This window comes from Lissotriton helveticus, chromosome 2_2 (assembly GCF_964261635.1).
Source record: "Lissotriton helveticus chromosome 2_2, aLisHel1.1, whole genome shotgun sequence".
NCBI lineage: Eukaryota > Metazoa > Chordata > Amphibia > Caudata > Salamandridae > Lissotriton > Lissotriton helveticus.
Genome location: NC_136060.1, coordinates 114,484,787 through 114,508,873, shown reverse-complemented (window position 1 = coordinate 114,508,873; position 24,087 = coordinate 114,484,787). Strand labels below are relative to the sequence as shown.

The window sequence follows — 24,087 nt, the reverse complement described above, 5'->3', positions numbered from 1 at the left end:
GGCGTTCTGTATACGTTGGAGTCTTTTTTTGGAGTTTGGCCTTAGTTCCCGCGTAGAGGGCGTTGCCGTAGTCCAGCCTGCTGCTGACGAGGGCCTGGGTGACTGTCCTTCTGGTTCCAGTGGGGATCCATAAGTAGATCTTGCAAAGCATGCGGAGGGTGTTGAAGCAGAAGGACGAGACATCATTGACTTGCTGGGTCATAAATAAGGCAGTTTAACCATGCTGAAAGCACAGGCTCTTTACTCCTGGTTAGCATGGGTAGAGTACACAGAGTTATAAAGCCAGAAAAATTAGGGTCCAGAACAAGGTGAAAAATCTGGGGTGGCAATGCAGAAAAGGCAGATTTTCTACACAGGCTGCCCCCACCAAGAAACAGGCTAGGCAATTCACCAACTCTGCAGTGGCACTTATCTGTTCTATGCCCCTCTGAACATACCTGTACCTAACTTTCAGTATCTGCCCGAGCTACTAACGCTGTCCATGGCAAATAGTTCTCACCTGCGGACCCCACCTGTGAGGCAATGAACCCTATCTTGCCCACAGATGCATCCCAGGAGGCAGACAGTACAACCAAGGCCAACATGATTACATGGCTCATTCTGCCTTCCAGGTCAGACTTCTGCCCCCAACTCAGGGCAAGCTCTGCCCAAAAGGCTAATAAGCAGCAGAAGCCACTGACAGCTGTCCTTCTTAGGAATCAGGACACTGGCCATTGACTGACAGGTAGATGCATCAACCTTGTGCCAGTTGTAGGCCTCATTTTCACACTTTGGACAGGCAAGGATGTGTCTACTTGCACCTGAAGTTCTTTGGTCTTCTTAGGCTTATCAGAGTTTGGGGGCTATAGCTTCTGGCTGCAGATACCCACCTTCCACTCTTACTTCCACCATCTCAGGGGCAACACTCTGAGACTTGGTCTTGAGCTCAATGTCTGTACCCAGGAATGAAATATGCTTGGCAGTCTACAACTAACAGGGTGGACACACATTCTCCTCAAGGGGGGCACACATTTTCCTCAAGGGTGACACACTCTGCCGGTTTAATAAAGGGGTCTGTACGGCTCAGGTCTCTTATCCTCTGTATCTGAGACAATACGTCCAGGTAAGAAGTGGCCTCACCACAGTCAATCTTGTGGTGTTGTTCCTTCAGAGCAGGTAACCCCTGTACCTTTGGTCCTCTCAAGGTGGATGGCATCCACTTCCTACCCCTTTCTTTTCATCTGGGCCTTAGTATTTTCCATTTCGGGACAGTACTACCAGAAACTTGTGTTTTGGGGCACCCGATTGGCTTCTCCTCACAGCTCTTTTCACTAGTTGGAGCTCATTGCCAAGGATGCAGTCAGTGGTCATTTGGGGACTGACGATGACCCTCCTCTGGACAAGTGTCCTCTCCCATACTATGGATACCATGACAATAGGGTCGGCAGAGCATTGATCATGGACCTGCCTTACCCTACAGACCTGTCCTGGTAGATGCTGTTCTGGGAAAACCAGCCTTGCTACTACCATGCTCTCACTGGCACAGGTATCCTGCTGAGTGGTGACAGAGCAACACTTATTGCGATTCCTTGGAAGTGATGTCTACCTCCATTAGGGATCACCAGCTGACTTTATTGGTTCACCTCCCAGCAAAGGGGTGCTAGGGCATGCTCTACCCTCTCCTCTTGGGAATAATTTACACCTAGGCCTGCACAAGCAGCCCTGCACAGTGACCACCAGTGGGTAGTTTCCTGGTACATAGAGCCTCCGTCTCATGCCCTGTCTGTACACAGTCATAACACCGGGCCAAATCTCCTTTTGTTTTGATCAGAAGTGGTCCAGGAACCATCCCCATCAGTTTGGGAGTCCTACAGTTAGGAGTCCTAACTTTACTACCCCTAAACTGAGAAAAATCCTAGCTTTAAGACTTTTGGTATTCACAGAAGGCATTTAGGAGTCCTAAAGTTAGGACTCCTACCGTCTGTGAATACCGAAATGAGTAAGTGCCTTCGGTGAATACCAAAATGAGTAAGTGCCCTCTGTGAATACCAAAATGGTAGTAAGTTTAGGATATTGTCTTAAGTTAGTTCTGTGAATCGGGCCCTCTGTTACTGAGCCAGACGACAGCTTCTTTGCCAAAATCTCTGGACACCATGGATATCTATCAGGTGCTGGTGTAGCTCTGCAAAGCAGTTACTCAAAATGTGCTCCTTCATAATCAAACTATATAGTGCATCTTAATCATCTACTTTACTGGCCTTTATCCAACCATCCAGTGCCTTACTTGACAGGTCCACAACATCCTCCCAAGACTGGTTTGACTGCTTCTGGCAATCCATGAACTTCAGGCAGTACTATTCTGGGGTTAGACCAAATTTGCGTGAGGACCTCTTTCATGGGGCATACTTCACCTGTTCAGCTGCATCTAGGGCAGGGGTCTCAAACCTTTTCTGTAGTGAGAGCTAATTCTGCTCAAGGAAAGTCCTGCCGAGCTACTAGCATATTTTATCACTGTAAAATGCTGACATGTATTAACATTACACTATGACTACCCTAAGAAAGATTTATCAGGAGTCACCACCCAAACATTCCAGATGAAGTTATAAGCAGAATGTTAGGAAAACGTTTATCAATATTGAATGCTTATAATCAAGTAAAATTAAAATCATCACATGCTGTGTGCCACAGAGGGTACTACCACAGCAGTAAGTCTTCTCAACTCAAATTGAATTATCATTCAGCTAACAACTTTAAATGTGTTTTAGAATTGTAATATTTTGTCTTCATTAGCATATTAGGTTTTAAAAATACACATATTTTTCTATCAAAACCACTTTACAGCATTCAAACTCAATTTTCCAAAAGAAAACCTTTTCAGAAAAAGCACAATTTTTTTCTTTAAAAATCAAATCAGTTTTCATTGTTAGAAAATACACAGTCCCTAAACATCAGCTTTTAGTTTTTATTGAGTACCGCCATGTAAAAATGCCAGGGATGGACAAATTCTGCTTCAAATACCCGGGAATTGGAATCATAGGCCATGCATGCTTACCATAACACTATTAATGCATCTGTTATGGTAATGATGCCCACCATTAAACCGGGGCTGCCACTGTGCCACAGCTGGATGCCCAACATATATCAGTTATGGACATTATTATGGGGAAAGCGGTTGCCACTTCATGCTCTTAATATGTCAGTGATGGCAGCAAGTATGTAATTACTAGACTTGTATGCCCAAAATAGTCAAGGATGTAATATTATGGCAATGGCACAATTATACCATGAACGAACACAATTGTGTCAGAGATAATACTCTTATGATGGGAACCAGCATACATATTTGGCAGTCCTTGACACTAGGAGTAGCTTTAAGGAACCAACACTGTTTATTAGGGAAGGACACAATGTCACACACCCACACAAAAATTAATATGATGTTTCTAATTTTCTCTGCCCTGGATGCATCCTCTCTTCCCTCAGCTCTTTGGTTGATCATGCTCCCAACCCACACACTTTCCCTCTAGTCTAGTTCTTGCAGTCATACACTTTGGGCGGTCAGCCCTGGTTATTGTTCCCACTATTCTTTGAAGTCACACACGGTGTGACTGATAAAGCAGGGCATATGGCATGGCCAATCTCCTTCTTAGGTATATTTAAAGTAGATAAAGATGGTTCATGTGACAGACAGATAGGCCAACACCGTAGCCTACACATGCTTCAACACCCTCTGCATACTTTGCAAGACCTTTAAATGTATCCCTCCCGAATCCAGGAAGACCGTCACCCATGCACTCATCACCAGCAGGCTGGACTACCCGAATGCCCTCTATGCAGGAATCAACAAATCTCTGCTCCACAAACTCCAGACCGTCCAGAGCGCTGCAGCCAGACTCGTCCTCAGCATCTCATGACAAGACCACATCACCTAGCACCTACGGGACCTCCACTTGACTCCCCTTCGAAAAAAGAGTGACCTTCAAGCTGCTCACACACCTACAAAGCCCTCCACAACACCAGACCCCAATACCTCAACAAAAGAATCTTCTTCTACGCCTCCAAGAGAAACCTCAGCTCTGCTCACCAGGCCTTGGCCGAAATCACCTGCATCCACAGAGCCAGAACAGGAGGCCGATCCTTCTCCTACATCACGGCCAAGACCTGGAACAAACTGCCCCTCAGCATCAGACGAAGCCTCACACTGAAAGTATTCAGGAAGAGCCCCAAGACCTGGCTTTTTCGAATGACTGGAGCTGCCCAAATGCCCCCCCATGCGCTTTGAGACCCTCACGGGTGAGTAGTGCACTCTATAAATCCCTGATTGATTGATTGATAGGCAAAAAGAGTGTGTGTTTGAGTGTTATCAAGAGGTACTGCCAATGGTTTGGCTGTCTGTAACTCTTACGGGTAATGAAACAAGCAGTGCTGCCTTCTTCAATTTACACAGAATCCCTGATATCAGATTGGTTTGGCTTCACCCCTGAGAGCTACTTGAGGGTGCTGGTGAGCTACCAGTAGCTCCCGAGCTCCTGGTTGGAGACGCCTGATCTAGGGCCAATAGCGTATCTCTCCCACAAATGGGCATATGCTTACATGGGCTGAACCCTTAGTCCAATTCTGGGAATCTGTGCATACGCAAGGCCTCCTCATAAGCTGAAAAGCACTTGTCAGAGTCAACTAGGCATCAAGTCTTTTGGGATGTGGACCATAGGTTTATCTCTGCTAGGCACTTCTGAATACCTGCCACCATCATCTCTGGACTCTGATGCGGTTTGAGACTGCAAGTCCATCTTGCACTGACTCTTCTCATGGGCAAACACATGCTTCTTCTCTTCTAAGACCAAGGTCACCTTTTACTCCTCCAGTGCGAGGGTTGTGGCAGCCTTTCTCTCCTCTGCAGCAAAGGCCAACTTTTTTTCTTCAAGGGCAAGGGTAGTAAGCTGTATGTCAAGGCCCTCTTCTCCTGCCAGTCTTCAGGTTCTGGTGGGGACAAACTGGGAGGTGATACACTACTCCCTACCCTGGACAATGCAGGTAATGTTCCGCCTTTGGGAGAACACCCGCCCGGCACTAGGGCTTCCTCAGTGTCATTTTCCCCTTCATCCTCCTTGTCCTCTGAGGTAGACTGTAGCTGATGAACCTCCTCCCAGGCACTGAGGGCAATGTGGTAATCCTCATTCTTTAACTGCTTGTCCAGCTTCAGCCCTCATTGCTTGCACATGCTCCTCAGCTCTTACATGCTAAGGCTCTCCATAGTAGCCAGATTCAAAATCCAAAAAGTAAATTTTTGCTGTCAATTTAAAACAGATTAAATGCCAAGGTAAGAAAATGGATTATTATTTGGGATGGGGGACGGCCCACCTCAAGGAATAATCACAACTCTTGACAAGGTGAGCTCTTTAAGTCACTAAATTAACCTGAAGTCAATCCCCTGGTAGCTAAGGCACAGAGCACAAATGCTTGAAATAAGGCAATGTGTCAAGTATTAATGCAGTACCAAAACAGTAATTCAGTAAAAACACCAAGTAATAAAAATACCAAACCGAAAAACAGAGTAAAATATAATACACAAACTGACACTAAAATAACAAAAATCCAATAGAGTCTAACCAGAAATATGAATTGTTGAAGTTTTAAGTCTAAATAGGTCAAACTCCCCTGCCAATTATAGTCTATCAAAGTGTTAAACCAAATCCTAGGTGCAATATGAGGCTGGCTGCATTAAAGCGCTGGTTGGATACAAGTGGATTGGTCCCGGTGAAAGTCTGAAAGCCAGAAACTTCGAAAAATTATTCTAAGTCCCAATGTAGAAAGGGACTACATTGAAAAAACTGTTGAAATTTCTCCTACATTCAAATAACCAAAGGAGTGCACTTCTAAGGCCCCCAGGACAGCACTTAGAAACTCAGAATATTAGGCAGAGACCAACAGCAAAGATGAGTTCAAGTACAATTTCCACTAGTCAGCTGGACAGTATAGGAAAAAGGCCTCTTTAAGCTTGTTGTGTACATACAGCCACACAGGAGGTCAGCCAGCTGATGCTTGAAGTCCACTTCTTTGTCGTGGATACATGGAGGAGCAGGTCCAGTCCTTCAGGGCTCCTCCCAGGTCACAGACAGCCTGCCAGGTTCTCTTCTGTTCTTATGCAGATCCAGAAAATATTGTAAGGGGGTGCCACATTTATGCCTAGAACTAGCTAGTGGGTGTATGTGACTCCTGGACACTCCCTCACCAATGCTGTAAAAATTCATGGGGACAATCCTATCCACTTTTTCAGTAGTTCCTGTTTTTCTTACTGAAAACAGTCCTAAAATGCTATGTGTCTGGGCATTTTCAAGATGGTAAAATTCTTCAGCCACACTAAACTTGGGCTCTGAGGATTTTTTAGAGGAGTGTACTTCGGTAATCACTAGTGTCCACCCACATCTAACACTGACATTCAGTTGAAGTAGACCCTTAACCAGAACTCACACCCAGAACTCAAATGCCTGATGCACAGGGAATTTCCCCACTGTGCATTGGGGTATTGATTGAATTCCCTGCCTTGGACCAACATGCCATCCAAGGTTATCTAGTGACATTCATTGTGCCCCATACACCGGGCAAGGTGCTGGCCAGTACGACTTAGCAGCTCAGTGGCAGATAGGTCGCCAGTTGAAGCATCCAGTCAGTGGAAACCTTAGTGTTGCCCAATCTCCACTTTGGGGAAGAGAACTATGATTTTGTGAGTTTTGGGGACCGGCAGTGTATGGAGGCTCATGTGTTCCGCAAAACTGGAAATGAGGGTTGTATCCTTTATGAAGTTACGGGAATTTTTCAGTTGCATTATATCTGACTGAAGGCCAAGCCCGGCCCTTAACCAACTATCTGCATACGCGAAAGCTGTGATTTATTATTTATTATTTATTTTATATTTTTATATAGCGCAAACTAGAACCGAGACATCGGGTATCAGAGCGCTTTACAGGAGCACCAGTTTCGTTACAAGAGGACATACAAGTGCCATAAGGCCTGACCCTAAATGTAACCCTCACTGTTCACAGTTGAAGGCAAAGCATTGTGAGTTACATAAAGCCCAAAAGTTTAGGCCTTGCACTAAAACCCTTATGAAGCAACTGAAGGCTAAGCGCAAAGGACAATATGTTCATGGGGGTTGCTGGACACAGGATCTGGGTAAGCATTAGGCCAGTGCTAAACCCATTATGTCGAAGACCATGTGCATTGGATTATGAAGAGAAGTGCTTTGAGCATTGACTGGCCAAAAGTGGGTTGATATTTGATAACAAAAAGACATAGCACATAACACAATACCATTAAAAGAAAAGGCATCAGAAAACAATCTAGCAAGGTAAAGTACTTCTTTTTACTGGGCAATTAATTGTATTTAACTTCTATTTCATGTGTCTAATTGGTATTGAGCCTTATATAACCTTCTGAACTGAAGTACGATATCAAGTAAATGCAATAATATTTGTAATAAATAACAACTCCAACATTACATTTAAATAATGCAACTGAATGCAAAAAAATTAAATAATAAGTACATGTATTAAAATGAGCAGATACATGGGAGTGCAGCATGCCAAATTTTACAGCTAAAGATCACATTAGAGAAAAACAAATCAGACACTTAGGGTCAAATTAGAAAATAAAGACATGGAGACCATGTCAAACTAAAAAAAGAATTTTCAACTGCATGTACCTGCTAGGCTAAATTCCAGGGTATGCCGCTCCTTGCCACTTATGAAATAAATCGTGCTCCAACACAAACGTGACTTCCTATCATTTTAAGTAAATTACTGATGATAAGTAATCTATTGTTCAGGGTTTACAAGGTCTGACTGTTCTAATGCATAGTTCAATTAACGAACTCAAAAACACTAATTTAAATATGGTGCTTTGTTGTAATCCGTATCGGGTCCAGAGTTTTGTTTTTGTTTTCATGGGCTCTATTTAGAGCCATATGTAGACCGCTGGGCGCTCAAACGTTGCTAACCACATTGAAACCACATATGTAGTATAAAACTGAGATGTCCCATGTTGGTAATGTGTGGAGCTACATGTCAGCAAGGAAACTGGAGCCTTCTATTGTCAGATTGAATTATTTGAGACATTGTATAGCTTTGTTCTAAAACTATATAAATATTCTTTAAATGTGCGTAGAATCTCACATGGCCTACTTTTTCATTTCTTCACTGTTTTTTTACATATATTTGTGTTCTCTTATGTGGCATGTCGTCATCTCTTTGCCTCTACTATTGCTCGCATTCGTCTCAGTGTATACATGCTTTTGATTTTAACATACATGCAAAAACGTCCTTAATATGTGTCAATTGCATAACGTTTTCAAGATGCATGACTTGTGGCTTGCATGTACAGCTCTGTCCTTTTTCCATGAGATTGCATATAAGAGGAGGTGCAAGCCACTTCCAATGACATGCCGACCTTCAGTTTGTGAGTGCGGTTCCATCCCAATCATGCAAGTAGGCAGTTCCACATTCACATATCCATAAGCTTTATCTGGTTTCCTCTTACCGGGCATTATCATATCTACCTACCCCATAGCTCCCTGATAGTTTCAAAAGTATGCAATATTTTTGTCCCATAGGTCTACCATTGGGTGTTCACGCAATCCTCTGATTTTCTCCCCTCGTTACGCCACACTTTCAGCTCTGGTCCATGAGGCCTACGCAGCTCCTAATTTGAGCCGGTGGTTTCTTGTGCTCGGCACCAAAACTTTATTGTGAGCACCAGCAGTTATGAGAGTTTGCCACATTGTGGCACTGTTTGCCCAAATTAGCAATGAATACAACAACAGTTGTTTATTAATTAAATATTCATTCAAAATGACTAATGCCTGCTGCCCATGCCATTCTTATAGCTTTGGGAGGGCTGGAATTGTCTGGACTGTCCCACGTGTAGGGTGTGATGGTTAGTAGTTATGTTGGTGTGAGGGTTTCGGACCCTCTGAGCTCGCACCCGACCAACCCAATATGGCCGCCAAGGAAGACGAGACCGGAAGTGTGGTCGGCGGTCCAGTGGCTGAGCAAAACACAGGTGCGGAGATGGGTGAAAAGGGCGGAGGGACGGGAACTCGGCGTTCGGCTGGAGAGACGCGAGAAGAAGACACGGACCGTCAAGAGTTGGAGGAGCTTTGAGGAGTTCAACGTGAGTCTGGAGCGGAGGACGAGGAGTTTCACCCCAGCGAGGAACCAACGTGGGAGAGACGCGACACCGGACCTGAGCCAGCAAGAGAGAACCGCTCTAGGAGCACCGTGCCAGGGACCACGATTCTCCCCAATGACGAGGAGGCGGGGTCTCCCTTAACCACGGCCCAGGAGGGTCGTGGCAGCAGGCAAGTGCAACCTGCATGTTTGGGGCTATTACGGGGGGGAACATCCTTTGCAAAGCAACTTTTACCACGCAGTGCCTTTACGACGCAACTTTTACAACGCAAACCATTACAACGCATTGCGCTGGGGGGCGCTCTAGGATAGGGAATAGGTTTAATTTACTATCCAACACCTTCCCTACTATCCACGGGGACTGGAGTTGGAATAGTAAATTAAACTATTCACTATCCAGCGCCCCAAAGCACTATGCGTTGTAAAGGCATGCGTTGTAAAAACAGTGTTGTAAAGGCATGCGATGTAAAAGCATGCGTTGTTTTGTCATACATCCATTACGGGGGCTGTGGGAGCGAGTCAGAGGTCTCTGAAGTACACCAAATGTTTCCCCCCTCACCTAGGCACAGCACAATAGGAGTTTGGTGACGGTACAACACCCCTCCCTATTTTCTATGAGTAACTAAGGACAAATAGCCTGAGCCTTGTTTTCTTTTTCTATTGTTTTTTTGGGTACATCCAAATACCGACCGGGAGAAGGACGTCGGAAAGAGAGGCCCCTGGAAGTTCGCAGTGGGAAGAGCTCTAGTTTATACAGCGTGTTTTGTTTGTTTTGGACTTAAGAGACTGCCTAAAGACTAACGCTCAAACAAGAATAAAGAGTCTTAAGTACAAACATTTAGTTTGGGACTATAATTTAGACCAGGGAGTTGACAATATGTTCAGAGGGTTAAGAGTTCCCCGACCCCAGTGGTGTCAGAAGTGGGATTAAGTCAGGCAGAGACAGGACACCTCTATATGAAAGCAATTATCACCCAGCTAGCCAAAGGCCAGCGCCATCTGCAGTTAGTCTTTGAAGAACAGACTAAACAAGCACAAAAGGAGAGGGAAGCTTTACAGGCCGCCCTGAAAGACCAAGCTGCTCTTATGGCTTTGAATCAACAAGTACAAGATACTGCTGTACTACGCCTTACTGATGCCATTTCGAGTGCTCGTGTTCATCCCAATATGCCAGGCTCAGGATTGCAGAAATTTGAGGCAGGGGATGACCCAGAAGATTTTTTTGTTAATTTCGAGAGATTTGCCTCCACAGCCACATGGCCTCAAGAAAGATGGGGACAGTACATTGCACCTTTACTATTAGGCGAATTACAGGCCGCCGACCAGGCTGCCAACCCAGCCGGGGTTACCAGTTACACTGACATAAAGTGGGCTATACCAGAGAGGCTAGGCTGTGACCAGGAGTACTATCGCTCCAAGTTTAGAAAAGAGAAAAGGACAGCAGGGGACAATCCCAGGGCCTTATACTACAGAATTAGGGACCTAGGTAACCGCTGGCTACGGCCTACCGTATCCTCTGTGGACGAGCTCACGGAAAAGGTGTACCTTGAACAATATTTAGAGGCCCTACCGTTCAGCTTTAGAGCTTGGATAAAACAGCACCCTAACCCAATGGTTACCCTTGCAGTAGATTTGGCTTGTGCATACCACCGTTCTCCTGAGTTTAAAGCCCCATCCCATAAACCACAGACCGGACCCCCACGAGTCCCAGTTAGATCCAGCACGGTTCCAATAGAACGTAAGAGACAAGTTGACCCACGACCCCAACCCCAACCACTCGTACCCACTCGCGCCCTACCAGGACCTCAGTGTTTCCACTGTGCCGAGTGGGGACACATAGCTCGCAACTGTCCCTCACGTCTTTTCCCACAGGAGCCCATGGAAGTAGGGTATTCTCGAGGGAGGGTATTAGTGACAGAAAACCCCCCAGAAAGATATAAAAAGCAAATATACGTGAATGGGAGACCAGTGGTAGCTTTCCTAGATACAGATTTTCATCACACAGTAGTCGACTACTCCTTGAGGTGCAGTGGCCTCCTGATGAGGGCCCTGGCCCTTATTTTCATACAAATTAAGCCCTGGACATGTGTATATAATGCATAGAAGAGAGACAGCTAGAGCCTGTTAACTTCTGTGTCCTGTATATGAGAATCGTCATTGATAAGCCTAAATATTAAAATCATTCTCTGCCACATGCGGACAGCCGGAACACTTAATCCACATACCAATCCTGAGGGAATGTAAAATGTTAGGAATAAGAACAACTGTTGTTACCAAATTCAGAGGGTTCATTCCCCTTGTTGGTCATACTAACATCAGCAGCAAAGGTACCCATATCATCAGAGTCATGGCTTCAAATCCATGTCTCCTGGTCAGCAACTGGGTTTCCACTGGCAGCGCTCCTTGAGGCTGTCGGTGGAAACACTAGAGAAACCTAGTCGCTAAATGGGCAGGGCATCTTCTCCGTAATGGCAGAGGAGTGCCGCCCCACTGAGTCAGTTAATAAAACAATATTACAATTTTGTTTCCCACTGACTGAGCCAGGGAGTCTTGGGCAGGGCCGGTCCTAGCCGGGCCATGGCAGGAAGGAGGAGTGGTAGGTGCACTGTAAAGTGTGCATGTCGATTTGGCCGTCCGTCTTAGACCAGCCAAACAGACATGCGCACTAAGGTGGCTCCAACCCAGCTGTGTTGAACAGCTGGGTTGGAGAAAAAGCATAGACTCCAAGGCACTGTCTGAGTGGCAAACCAGGCCACTCAAACCAATCCTGGCTCTGCTCTCATGCTATTGAGAGCAGCACTGGGATTGGGTGGGGAGCCTCTGATGGTGCAGCAGGGACTGCTGGGACATCATCAGGAACAGGAGAGAATAGGAACACCGAGGCGGCCGGCAGCGTCAACGGCGGGACAGGTACGTTTTATTTTTCTGTTTTCTTAATTATTTCCCTAATACTCTGTCTCTCCAAACCTTCACTTGGGTTTTGTGGCAGCTGCCACTGTAAATGGAACAAGGGAACTGATATTTTGCAGGCTGGGGCCACTGCTAATTTATGGCAGTTCACTTGCTCCATAGAACGCTAAATGAAGGCTGTAATTTTTATGAAGTAACAGGCATTCTTTGCTGCACTGTACTTGACTCAAGTAAGTGGGTTATCGCTATAGGAGGGCTGGACACATGGCTCTGCTGAAGCCCTGGTCCGGTCCTGCGTTCAACCCCCATAGTCACCAACAAACTCATGTGAAGAACCTTAAACTTCAAAGTAAATTAATCTCTTGTTTCAGCCCCTCTGTACTCTGCTCTGGGGGTAGTAATGGCGATTGCATCACTCCATATTAAGAAGGGTAATAGAGATTTACAGCACAGCACAATTTCCTACTACATTGCTTGGGTCTGCAAGTACATTTTTTAAAATCAATTTTGACACCAGTTCAAACACAAGGAGATGATGGAGGGAATGCTGAAACCTTTCCGATTCTCAGCCCCAGTCACAGATCTGGGTTGAATCCCTCATCATTGTTTAGCTTACTTCGCCACCCCAGTTCAGACACAGTGTTGGAATCGGGGTCTCTAGTTGGCAGGGGTACGCACCCTAGTCCAAGTAGGGACGACCACTTCCGACAGGGTAGCTTGGCACAGCGCAGAAAGGCCTAACTTCAGAGGCAATGTGTAAAGTATTTGTGCAAGACACACCAACAGTACGCAGTGAAACATGCACACAAGAGAAGGACACTACACCAATGCGTTACAAAATTAAAAATATCTTTTTCTCAGTTTCAGGCAGATCAATAATCAGATAACTCCAGGTTCCAGGCCTGATCAATAATAAAATGAATCCAGGTTCCAGGCAAGATCAATAATCAATGAAAATAAATCCAGTTCCCAGGCAAGATCAATAATCAATAAAAATGAATCCAGTTCCCAGGCCTGATCAGATCACCAAAAGTTCATATGTGCCAAGAGCTCCTATTGGTAATGTCTTTCTAACAGTGTCCTTTGTGTAGGAAATAATATAGCACTCTCGTGGGGGGGGGGCTTTTGTAGGCCAACAATCATAAAAAAGGTGTAGGGATTCCCAGTTAGCCCACCCTGATCGTACGGGCGGCAGTGTGATTTTAACCCTGTGGGGGTAACACAATGCGAAGTTAAGGGTCCTTAATTGTCAAGCAGAGCTGGGTTAGTTACCACTTCAGGGTTCCCAGTCTCGGCCCACAATCTCCCAATTACAGTTCCCCCAGTCGTCTGGCAAGAATAAAGTGCTCCAGCGAGGTAGCTTTGGAAAGGGGGCCGAGTTGCGTGGCGCTAAGGTTTTTGACTCAGGAGACAACTTCACGCAGGGCTGAATGCAGCGATCCCCGGCAGGCCAGTGCCCCGGTGCAGTCTCTGGCACACGCTAATACGGAGGGCAGTCCCCGCAGCCTACAACCCGCTCTGGCCCACTTTCCCCATACGGCTGTTCACCTTGTATGATGTTTCGATGGTCTCACCGGTGCCACCCGGTTGCAAACAGGCAGCCCTTCCGCACTCAGAGCGTGGCCTCGCTCTGGGACGAGCCCCTCGTTGCTGGGCAGCAATCCACGCTGGCACCAATCCCAGCGCGGCTCATCTCTCACGTCAGAGGAGCTGCGCACAGGATTCCTGAGGCTCCCGGGCCCGCAGTGGTGATTCCCGGGGATTTTTCAAAGCGTCTCCGATGCGCCTTCGCTCGGGGGCAATTCCTTACAGTGGCAGCCTTGTGTTAAGTCTGGTTCCCCGTGGAGGGCCGGCACCCGCTCTCAGCACCCTGGGGGTAATTTAATTTGCGCATTCAGCCTGGGCCGGCTGCGGTGAATCTTAATATGAGCTGCACATTCCTCCAGTCCCGGCCAGCGGCGGCGACCTCAGGGGCACAGCGCTTTCCTTCCCCAGGGCGGAACGGTGCCTCAGGGACCCGGGTGGTGATGATAGTGTTTTTCAATATCACCGTGCTACTAGTCTACAGCGCCTTCAGGTCCCAGGGCAGACACAGCGCTTCTAGCTCACAGCACAACGAGGTCCAAGGGCAGCGGCGGTGCTTCCTGCCGCTCAGTGCCTCGCTTCTTAGAGCTACAAGTGCAGACAGTTCCTGGGCGGCGGTGGTGATTTGGGGGATGACTCAAATATCTTCACACACCCAGTGCTGCAGAGGCAGTCGAGACAGCAAGGGAACTTGATGTTCCTTATGAATCCTGCAGGGGTAGTCTTTAATAAGGTTGTAGTCCCCAATGAGGCAGTTCCTAGGCATTTTGTGGAGACACTCTGGTGGTGGTATTTCCAGTATCCCTGGCAGGGCAGGATCAGCAGGCAGTAAGGCAGCTCAGTAGGCAGGGGCAGCAGTTCCTTGGATCAGTCAGCCTCCTTCAGACTGGCAGATCTCCCTTGCGCAGTTCTGGGATGTTCCCTGCCTTCCCTGACCTGGCTGTAACAGTGACGAGAGACAGGGCTGTTAAGGCTACAGTGGGCAGCCCATCACAGCCCATCCAAGGAGAGAAGGTGTGAATCACCACTCCCACCTCCCACCCCAGGCAGCTATCAGTATGCAGAGGGGACGGGGGAGTCTACAGTGCCCAATCTAAGTGTAGGCAGGAAAAGGTCCACTTTTTAAAAGTGGAATTCCTAACGTGGTAGTGCCCAAACCCCATATATCATTGGAAAGGGTTCCCCGCCAGAGTCCAACAAGACCGAACATGACAGACTTATTAGGTCCCTGTCAGAAATTATCCCATAAGGGGGGTTACCAATGTTAGCCTATTGAGGGTTAAGCCTTACTGCAGTAGCAGGGGCTTGTGCCAGGTATGCCAGCGTCACAAGGTTTTAGGGGAGAGCACCTGCACCTCATCACTGTTTAGCAGTGGTGAGGCGCCCAGAGTCCTAAGTCCAACAAAAAGGTACAGTGAAAATGGGAGGTGCAAGGGCAAAAAGGTAGGGGAAGACCACCCTAAGGCTGACAGGTCCAACACACAGCCATATGCAAATCAGTCTTGACCCTGTTCCTTATGGGAACAGTCTAGCCTGAACTGCCAAGCCAGGTCTTCCCTGGACCGGAAACAAGCATCCTAGGACCAGTTTCGGGGTAAAACCTCTCATCAGCCAGGCTAGCTTGAATCCAGTGGCTAAGTGAGCAAGGGACCCACGTCTGGGCATACCCTGCCAACTTAGGGTGAACAAAGAAAACACAAGGAGATGATGGACGAAGTGCTGTGGAGGTGGTGGGTGTGGTATAAAGAACATAGAGAGGGCCCTGCAGACTGCCAGTCCACCTGTTGTAGCAGTCAGATGAGATGGTGGTAGCTTGAAAGATTGCACAAACAGAAGTCTATATACTGTTGCTTCACAGGAACTACGGTGCTGATATTAATTTCCCAGGACACTTCTAATGCCAACAGCTAGTCTCTGTGTGTCTCAAAATGTACTTCTTTTTCGGGAGCAGAGGCGGGAATAGGAGAACCTTGGAATTAGCATTGTTCTGTAGTAGGGGATCTCTGTGTATAGTCATAATCTAGTGAATAGTCCCGCCCATGTGCGTGGACCCCGGAGCAATCAAATATAATCTCTTAAGGTGTCGAAAAATGCAGAACTGCAGAGACACTTAAGAGAGAATTAAAGACAGATAATGCAGCCTATATCCACAGGATACACTGTCCAGTACTTCAACTAGAAGTTCCACCAAAAATCCACAAACAGCACAGCCTGTCCAGATTTCTCTTGCCTTAACAGCAAAAACCCTTTGGAATGATAGAGAGGAAGACATGGACAGACAAGCCCCATAGGCTGCCATTATGTGGCTCAGAACAGGATACTGTGCCTTTAAGAGACCTTTCCAGAACTTCACAGTATCCCAGAATGCACTGCAGGTCCCTTTTACTTTCAGTTCTTTTTTCCGGCTCCTGCAAGCAGGACCCTGGAGCATTGAGCTCTCCCTTTTCAAGGGTTTATTGGTGATTTTTTCACTTTTTTCAAGTTCTTTGAGTACTTTTCTGAAGTACTTTGGTGTTTTTCTTCCTGTTTGTCTTTTGGTGCACTCTTTGGTTGTCAATATGCCTGCATTATTTGACAAATGTCCAGAGTGCTCCAGGAAGAAGGCGAAGTCGGACCCACACGAGGTGTGTATCATCTGCCTTCCCTCATCTCATGTCCTAGAGGAGTGTGACATTTGTCAGGGCTTTTCTAGCAGGACCCTGAGGGATAGAATGAAGATCAGGCTTCAGGGCCTGGAGGACAGAAGACTGAAGACACAAGGTGGGTCTGGAGGGGCTTCCTCTGCCCGTGCTGAGGCCTCTGGGGGGCTCCCCAGGGGCAGGAAGACCAGTAAGCGATCCCCATTCTCCGTTTGTGTCGATTGCATCGACTACGGCGTCGAGAGGGACGACTGCAGTCTGTTCCCCGTCTCCCCAGGGCTCTGGGTCGAGGCGACGTTCGGCGTTAAGGGAACTGAACAGACCGCCGTCGAGATCTCCGGTGACGATTTCGTCGTCATCCTCGTCGGAGTCGTCGTCGAGTAATCGACGTCGAGAGGCCCGGCGTCGGCGCTCGCCGTCGAGGCAACACCGCCGTTCGCCGTCGGCGAAGAGGAAAGGGTCGTCGTCGAGGGGATCCTTGACGTCGAGGAGAAGATCGCTGTCGAGGCGAAGGTGGTCGCCGTCGAGGCGAAGGAGGTCGCCGTCGAGGCGAAGGAGGTCGCCGCCGAGGCAGAGACGGTCGCCGTCGAGGAAAAGACGCTCGTCGCGAGGGGCCGACGCTCGCCATCCGGTCGCCGTTCTTCGACGCCCAGAAGGTGCGGAAGGAGTTCTGGCGCCAGGAGCCAGTCTAGCAGGCGCCAGGTGACTGTGGGAGACTCGCCAACGTCCCAGCCTAGAAAAGAAGGCAGATCAACGGGTTCGGTGTACTCAGTGGTGTATACCCCTTCTAGACAGAAGTCGGTTACGCCCCCTCCTCCCCTGCCAAGGGGGCTTCCTCTGCGGGCTCCCACTCCTCCTCCGCTTCCACCACTTCTACCGCGTCCTCAACCTCTACCTCAACCTCAGCTACCGGCAGACAAGCCGCCTCCGATTCCTCCGAGGTCGGTTTCACTGCCCCGATATCCGACTCCTCCCAAGGGGACCCCTCGGCCGAGGGCCCCAACCAAGCCAAAGTCGCCCGCCCCTGTGGAACCGGCGGATCGACCGAAGCCAAGGAGGTCCCGATCACGCTCCGGACGGAGGGGGAGATCGAGGAGTCGCCACAGATCCTCCACTAGGTCAAGCCGGCGCCATAGGAGGCGCGGATCACGGTCCAGCACAGACTCTTCCAGGACCAGGACCTATTCACCGACTTTGTCGGAATCCCCCGGGACGAGCGTGTCTCCTGTGGACGACATTAGCACGTTCCAGGATGTTCTCCTGAGGGGTGCAGCAAAATTGGGAATCACGGTGACGGCTCCAACACCCATGACGTCCGTGATTTTTGAGACGCTTCATAAGAAGCATTTGTCTCGCCCTTTACTACCGCTAGTACCAGGATTGGTAGAGCCTGCGGAGGAGCTGTTCCTCACGCCAGCAGTGATGAAGGCTGCTCCCTCCCTGCTCCTTAAGAAGTACAGGGCCCCGGATTCTGACCCGGCTTTTCTGCGGATGGATCCGATTCCGGATTCTGTTATAGTGACGGCGGCCAGGAAACAAAATTCTACCTCCCCGTCTTCTACCATGCCTCTGGATAAGGAGAGCCGATGGATTGACTCAGCTGGCAGGAAGGCCTGTGGGATGGCATCTACGACCATGAAGGCTTCTAGCGATGCGGCTCTGCTAGGGCGGTATGATCGTGCCCTGTGGGAATCCCTCCAGCAGCTCACGGAACTCCTGCCACGAGAAAAGAAGGAGGATTTCCAGGAGATCCTGAAGGAGGGGATGCTGGTATCAAACCAGGTCATCAGCGCGGCTGCTGATGTATCTGTTTTGGCGGCCCATGGGTACTGTCATGGGATCAACCAACGGCGCCATGCTTGGCTTAGGCTCACATCACTCAAGCCGGAGGCTCAGCAGCGGGTGGCCAATCTGCCCTTCTCGGGGGAAACTCTGTTCGGCAAGCATGCGGACGATGAGATGGCCCGCATGAAAGCAGAGGCCGAGACCCTGACGGCGGTTGGGTTGGAGAAGCCCAAAGAAAAGAAGGCCTACCGCCCGTTCCAGAGACGGTGCGGGGCACAGGGCAGAGGGCGAGGGCAGGCTTCGGGACAGCAGCAGCAACAACAGCAGCAGTTCCGGAGGCCCTTCCAGAAGCGCCAGAAGGGTAGAGGCAGCCAGCAGTCCTCTACAGCGAACAAAGGCCCGGCTGGGTCTGGACCCTGAGCGGTTACTTCCCCTACATCCGTTACCCGCTCCGGTGGGGGGAAGCGTTCAATTTTTTCTGGCAGAGTGGAGAAAAATTACTCAGGACAAGTGGGTGCTGAATATTGTTTGCAATGGATACAGTCTTCGGTTCACCAGCCCGCCTCCATCAATTCCACCGGTCAGCTCGCAGTTTCAGCTGCGCGAGCTCCAGGCGGAAGCCGATATCCTGTTAAGGAATAGGGCAATAGAAGACGTACCTCTGTCTCAAAGAGGAAGAGGTCTGTACTCCCGGTTCTTTCTGGTTCGCAAGAAGGACAAGAACGAGTTCAGGCCCATTCTGGATTTGCGGCAAGCAAACAAGTGGATTCGCAGAGAGAAGTTTTGCATGCTGTCGTTGCATCAGATTTATCCTCAGCTGCAACAGGGAGACTGGCTATGTGCTATAGACCTACAGGATGCGTACTTCCATGTGCCCATTGCACACAAACACAGGAAGTTCCTGCGATTCCAAGTCGGTGCCAATCATTATCAGTACACAGTACTGCCATTCGGGCTGAAGTCTGCGCCCAGAACATTCTCGAAGTGCATAGCAGTGGTAGCTGCACACCTAAGGAAGAACAAGGTGTTTGTCTACCCGTACCTGGACGATTGGTTGATCAAGGCCTCCTCCTTCTCGGAAACTCAAGCGCACTTCCAGAAGACGTGCGTTCTCTTGAACAAGCTGGGGTTGCACATCAACATGTCCAAGCCTGTCCCAAATCCGGTCCAGTGCATACAGTACTTGGGAGCCTCCATCAATACGCTGTCAGCGAGCGTGTCTCCTTCGGAGGGGAGACGATTATCACTCCTTCGGAAGGCTCAGGCTCTTATGACCGCTCCATCTACAACAGTGAGGACGGTGTCTTCTCTACTGGGGTCGATGGCCTCTTGTATCTTCCTCACGCCACACGCATGGCTGCACATGAGACCATTGCAGGAGTGCTTGGAGGATCAGTGGGATCAGAGGAAAGGATCTTGGGACGACAAGATACGACTGTCTCTGCATGCTATTCAGTCTCTGAAGTGGTGGTGTTCAGCGGAGAATCTCCTCAGAGGGGTTCCCTTCCACAAGGACATTCCCACGCAGACTATCGTGACGGATGTGTTGCTCCACGGCTGGGGGGCGCACTCCGGAGACTTACAGATTCAAGGGACGTGGTCCCCGACGGAGTCCACGTACCACATCAATTTCCTGGAACTCAGAGCTGTTCACTTGGCATTGAAGGCCTTTCATCCGTCCTTCTGGACCAACTCTCTGCTTGTACAGACGGACAATACGACCACGATGTATTACCTCAAAAAGCAGGGGCGTCGAGATCGCGCACCCTGTCGCAGGAGGCGCAGGCGATCTGGCACTGGCTTCTTGCCAGAGGACTGACGATAACGGCTACCCATCTACCAGGTGTGCAGAATGTTCAGGCAGACGCACTGAGCAGACTGATTCAGGAAAACCACGAATGGGTCATAAACGACGAAGTACTAGGAGAAGACTTCGCAAGGTGGGGGACTCCAGACGTAGATCTGTTCGCCACCGCCGAAACAGCAAATGCCGAGACTTTGCCTCCAGTTATTACCAGCCGGGGACGCTGGGGAATGCGTTATGGATCAACTGGTCGAACAGCTTTCTGTACGCTTTTCCACCCATTCCCCTGATTCCGACGGTGCTCATCAAACTGTCCCGGTCCAGGGCGCGGATGATCCTGATTGCCCCGGAATGGCCCAGGCAGTGGTGGTTCACGGACCTGCTTCACCGGTCTCTCCTTCCTCACATACGGCTGCCGTGCAGGCCGGACCTTCTCACGAAGTTCGGGGGGCAGATGTTGCACCCCAACCTCTCGACTTTGAGTTTGGCGGCATGGCTCCTGAGATAGTGCAATATAGCCATTTGAATCTACCTGAAGATTGCATAGACATACTGAAGGAGGCTAAGCGACCTTCCACTAGGCCTTCTTATGCTTACAAGTGGAAGAGATTTTGCATCTGGTGCAAGTCCAAGAACTATGACCCAACGACGTGTAAGGAAGATGTCATCCTTCCGTATCTTCTACATTTGGCGCAGTCTGGCCTTAATGGAGAGGAGTTGGCCTAACGGCTATGGCGCTCGACCTCGGACCTGGGGATCTGGGTTCGAGTCTCGGTAACGACGCCAAAACCTCCTGTGATTCTGGGCAAATCACTTAATCTTCCCGTGCCTAAAAAATAAAGTAACTGGAAAACGTAACGTAACTGGAAAATATGTAAAGCGCTCTGATACCTGATTCGGTTCGGGTCTAGTTCGCGCTATATAAAACTCTGCAAAAAAAAAAAAAAAAAATGTCCATTCCATTAAGGTTCATCTTGCTGCGCTGACTGCCTACAGGAAAGGTCCTTCACAGACTTCCTTCTTTCAGATCCCTGTAATCAAGGATTTTTTGGAAGGCTTGAAGAAAGTGTTCCCTCCTGTCCGGCTTCCTTAGCCTTCATGGGAATTGAATGCGTTGCTGTCCAGACTGATGAAGGAGCCTTTTGAACCTATTCATAAGGCTTCGTTGCAGCACCTGTCCTGGAAGGCGGCGTTCCTCGTGGCCATTACATCGGCCCGCAGGGTGAGTGAAATTCAGGCGTTGTGTTGCCAAGAACCTTATACTGTATTTCATGCTGCTAAGGTTGTTATGCGTACTCACCCTAAATTTCTTCCAAAGGTTATATCTGATTTTCATGTTAACCAGAGCATAACTTTACCTACGTTTTTTCAGAATCCTTCCTCTCCAGCGGAAAGGTCCCTGCATTCCCTGGATGTTAGGAGGGTGTTGAAAGTTTATCTGGATAACACCAAGGATATTCGTAGGTCAGACCAATTGTTTATAAATTATGGATCAGTCAGGACGGGTCTTGCTACCTCTAAACAGTCTATCTCGAGGTGGATTGTGTCCTGTATACAATTGTGTTACCAAAAGGCTAATAAGACCTTAGGGGGTAAACCTAAGGTTCATTACACCAGGGGCAAAGCTGCCACGACTGCTTTGCTCCGTAATGTTCCAATTGCGGAAATCTGCAAGGCGGCCACTTGGAAGTCGGTCCATACCTTTGCTAAGCATTACTGCCTGGACACTGATGCCAGGGCAGACGCTCAGGTTGGGCAGGCTTCGCTGCGAAATCTGTTCGCACAGTAGTGGTGTTATTTCTCATTTCTCCACCCCCGCTTTGGTGTGGGGATGGGCTTTCCATTCTATTCACTAGATTATGACTATACACAGAGATCCCCTACTACAGAAGGAGTAGTTTCTGTCCTGTAACTCCAGTTATGTAGTAGGGGTATCTCTGTTATAGTCATAAGCGCCCGCCCTCCTCCCCGGTGGAGAGGGATATTCATGTAAGGAATGCTACAGGTCTGGGGTGTTACGCCCTCAAAAAGAACTGAAAGTAAAAGGGACCTGCAGTGCATTATGGGATACTGTGAAATTCTGGAAAGTTCTCTTAAAGGCACAGCATCCTGTTCTGAGCCACATAATGGCAGCCTATGGGGCTTGTCTGTCCATGTCTTCCTCTCTATCATTCCAGAGGGTTTTTGCTGTTAAGGCAAGAGAAATCTGGACAGGCTGTGCTGTTTGTGGATTTTTGGTGGAATTTCTAGTTGAAGTACTGGACAGTGTAGCCTGTAGATATAGGCTGCATTATCTGTCTTTAATTCTCTCTTAAGTGTCTCTGCAGTTCTGCATTTTTCGACACCTTAAGAAATGATTTTTGATTGCTCCGGGGTCCACGCACATGGGCGGGACTATTCACTAGATTATGACTATAACTGGTGTTACAGGACAGAAACGACTCCTTTCGGGGCTATCTCTGTAAGGCTCACAAAAATCAGTCAGGTCCTGGCACTCTGTTCTCATGTTGGTCCACTTGTCCTTCGAGTGATTGCCAGGTTGCACAAAAATGAAAACATGTGTGGCCAGCCTTGCGGTGTCCATTTTTACTTTGCTCAGTAATTCCCAAAGAGTTCCCCTTAGTTACACCTCATGATCAGTGACTCTTTGTATTAATGTGCCTCTAGTTCACCTCGGCACTCCTTTGTGCACTTTTGCCAGTATTTTCTATACTATTAAAAGTCTTTTGAGCATCTAGACTAAGCCTGATCTTTACGAAGCAACTGCTTTTACAAAGTTATGGATAAACGCCATCTTATAATGTATTTACTAAAGATTTAAAGGCCTGAATTAGAGTTTGGTGGATAGGGTCCTCCATCGCAGAGGTGACGGACTGCCCTTTTCTCCAAACTGAAGGTCCAGCTGCCTCATTTAGGGTCAGGTGGAACTATAATATGTCACCGCTACTAACATACTTCGCCGACATCCCGATGTCCTTTAATTCACTTTTTTTGGCTTGTTCTTCTTCCCTCTCCTCCATTTTGGTAAGTGGCCACATGAACATTAAATTGAAGGGCTAAGAGTCCTACTATCCTGGATGACTACAACGTGATCCTATGTTTACTCTGATGTTACATATGTTATAAATAATAAAATTAAGTAGGTTAGTCTAACAGATGCAAATCAAGTAAAATAGTTGTTGTATTGACTCAACAAATAAAAATATGTTTATACAATACCCTGAACAAAAAGTATCCTCTACTTTGAATTCCACCAGGTCCTTGAAGATCCTCCTAAAACATGAAACAAAAAATATGCAGGTCAGAGCACTGATGACATAAACAAAAAAGAAAATATAGCAGTTTAAAATGTACGCGTGTGTGCGACCATGTATATGTATACATAGCAAATCCTGGAAACGGTTTAATCTCAATTTCGATTGCACTACTTTGCTTGTTATCTTTGCCTTGCTACATGATACAGCACAAAACATTCGCCACGAATATATGCTACATGATCTAATTGATGCTTAAAAGATTTTCGCAGATTGAAGGTGGGGATGAGTTGTTGGGATAATAGAAGTTTCAGAAATGTATTTTTTCCATTGAGATTCCCATAGCGAGGTTTATTTGTCTCTGCATGTGCAAAATAAACTGGACAGATCAGAACCAACCCTGGTATGAAGTAACTGCAAAAGGCATGATGCCCAAAGCCTTTTTTGTGATTGCAAATCCTGCAGTTCCTTCTTTCCTTCTTTTTGTTTTCGTCTTTTTTGACTTTCTTTTTTACCTTCTTACCTTTTTTTTCCTTCTTTTTTCTCTTTTCTTTTTCTACTTTTTTCCTTCTTTCTATTGCTTTCTGTTTATTTCCTTCTTGCCTTCCCATTTCTTTCTTTTTGCATTCTTTCTCTTTTGCCTTCTTTCATTTTTGCCTATTTTGTGTTACTTTCTTTCTCTTTCATCTTTGTCTTTCTTCCCATCTTTCCTTATTTTGTTCCTTTCTTTCTTGCATTCATTCCATTTCCTTACCATTTTTTGATCTTTATTGTTTTCTTTCCTTTTTTCTTTTTCTCACATCCTTTCTTTATTTTCTGCCTTTTTTCATTCTTACTCTTTTTGTCTTTTCTTCCCTTCTTTCTTTCCTTTTTACTTTCTTTTCTTTGGTTGTCTTTTGTTCTTTCTTTTTGAGTTATTTCCTAATTTTCCTTCGTTCTGCCCATCT

The 24,087-nt window shown here is 47.7% G+C and overlaps 1 protein-coding gene across 3 annotated transcripts in view; it reads right to left on the bottom strand.

Moving 5' to 3' along the window:
• The window catches only part of NMU (neuromedin U), a 482,937-nt gene that overhangs the window by 80,458 nt on the left and 378,392 nt on the right, over nt 1–24,087 (bottom strand). For all 3 annotated transcript variants that reach the window (XM_078678177.1, XM_078678179.1, XM_078678178.1), the window contains one exon: nt 23,106–23,159. In XM_078678177.1, coding sequence (XP_078534303.1) covers nt 23,106–23,159 — 54 coding nt within the window. The remainder of the gene's footprint in view (nt 1–23,105; nt 23,160–24,087) is intronic.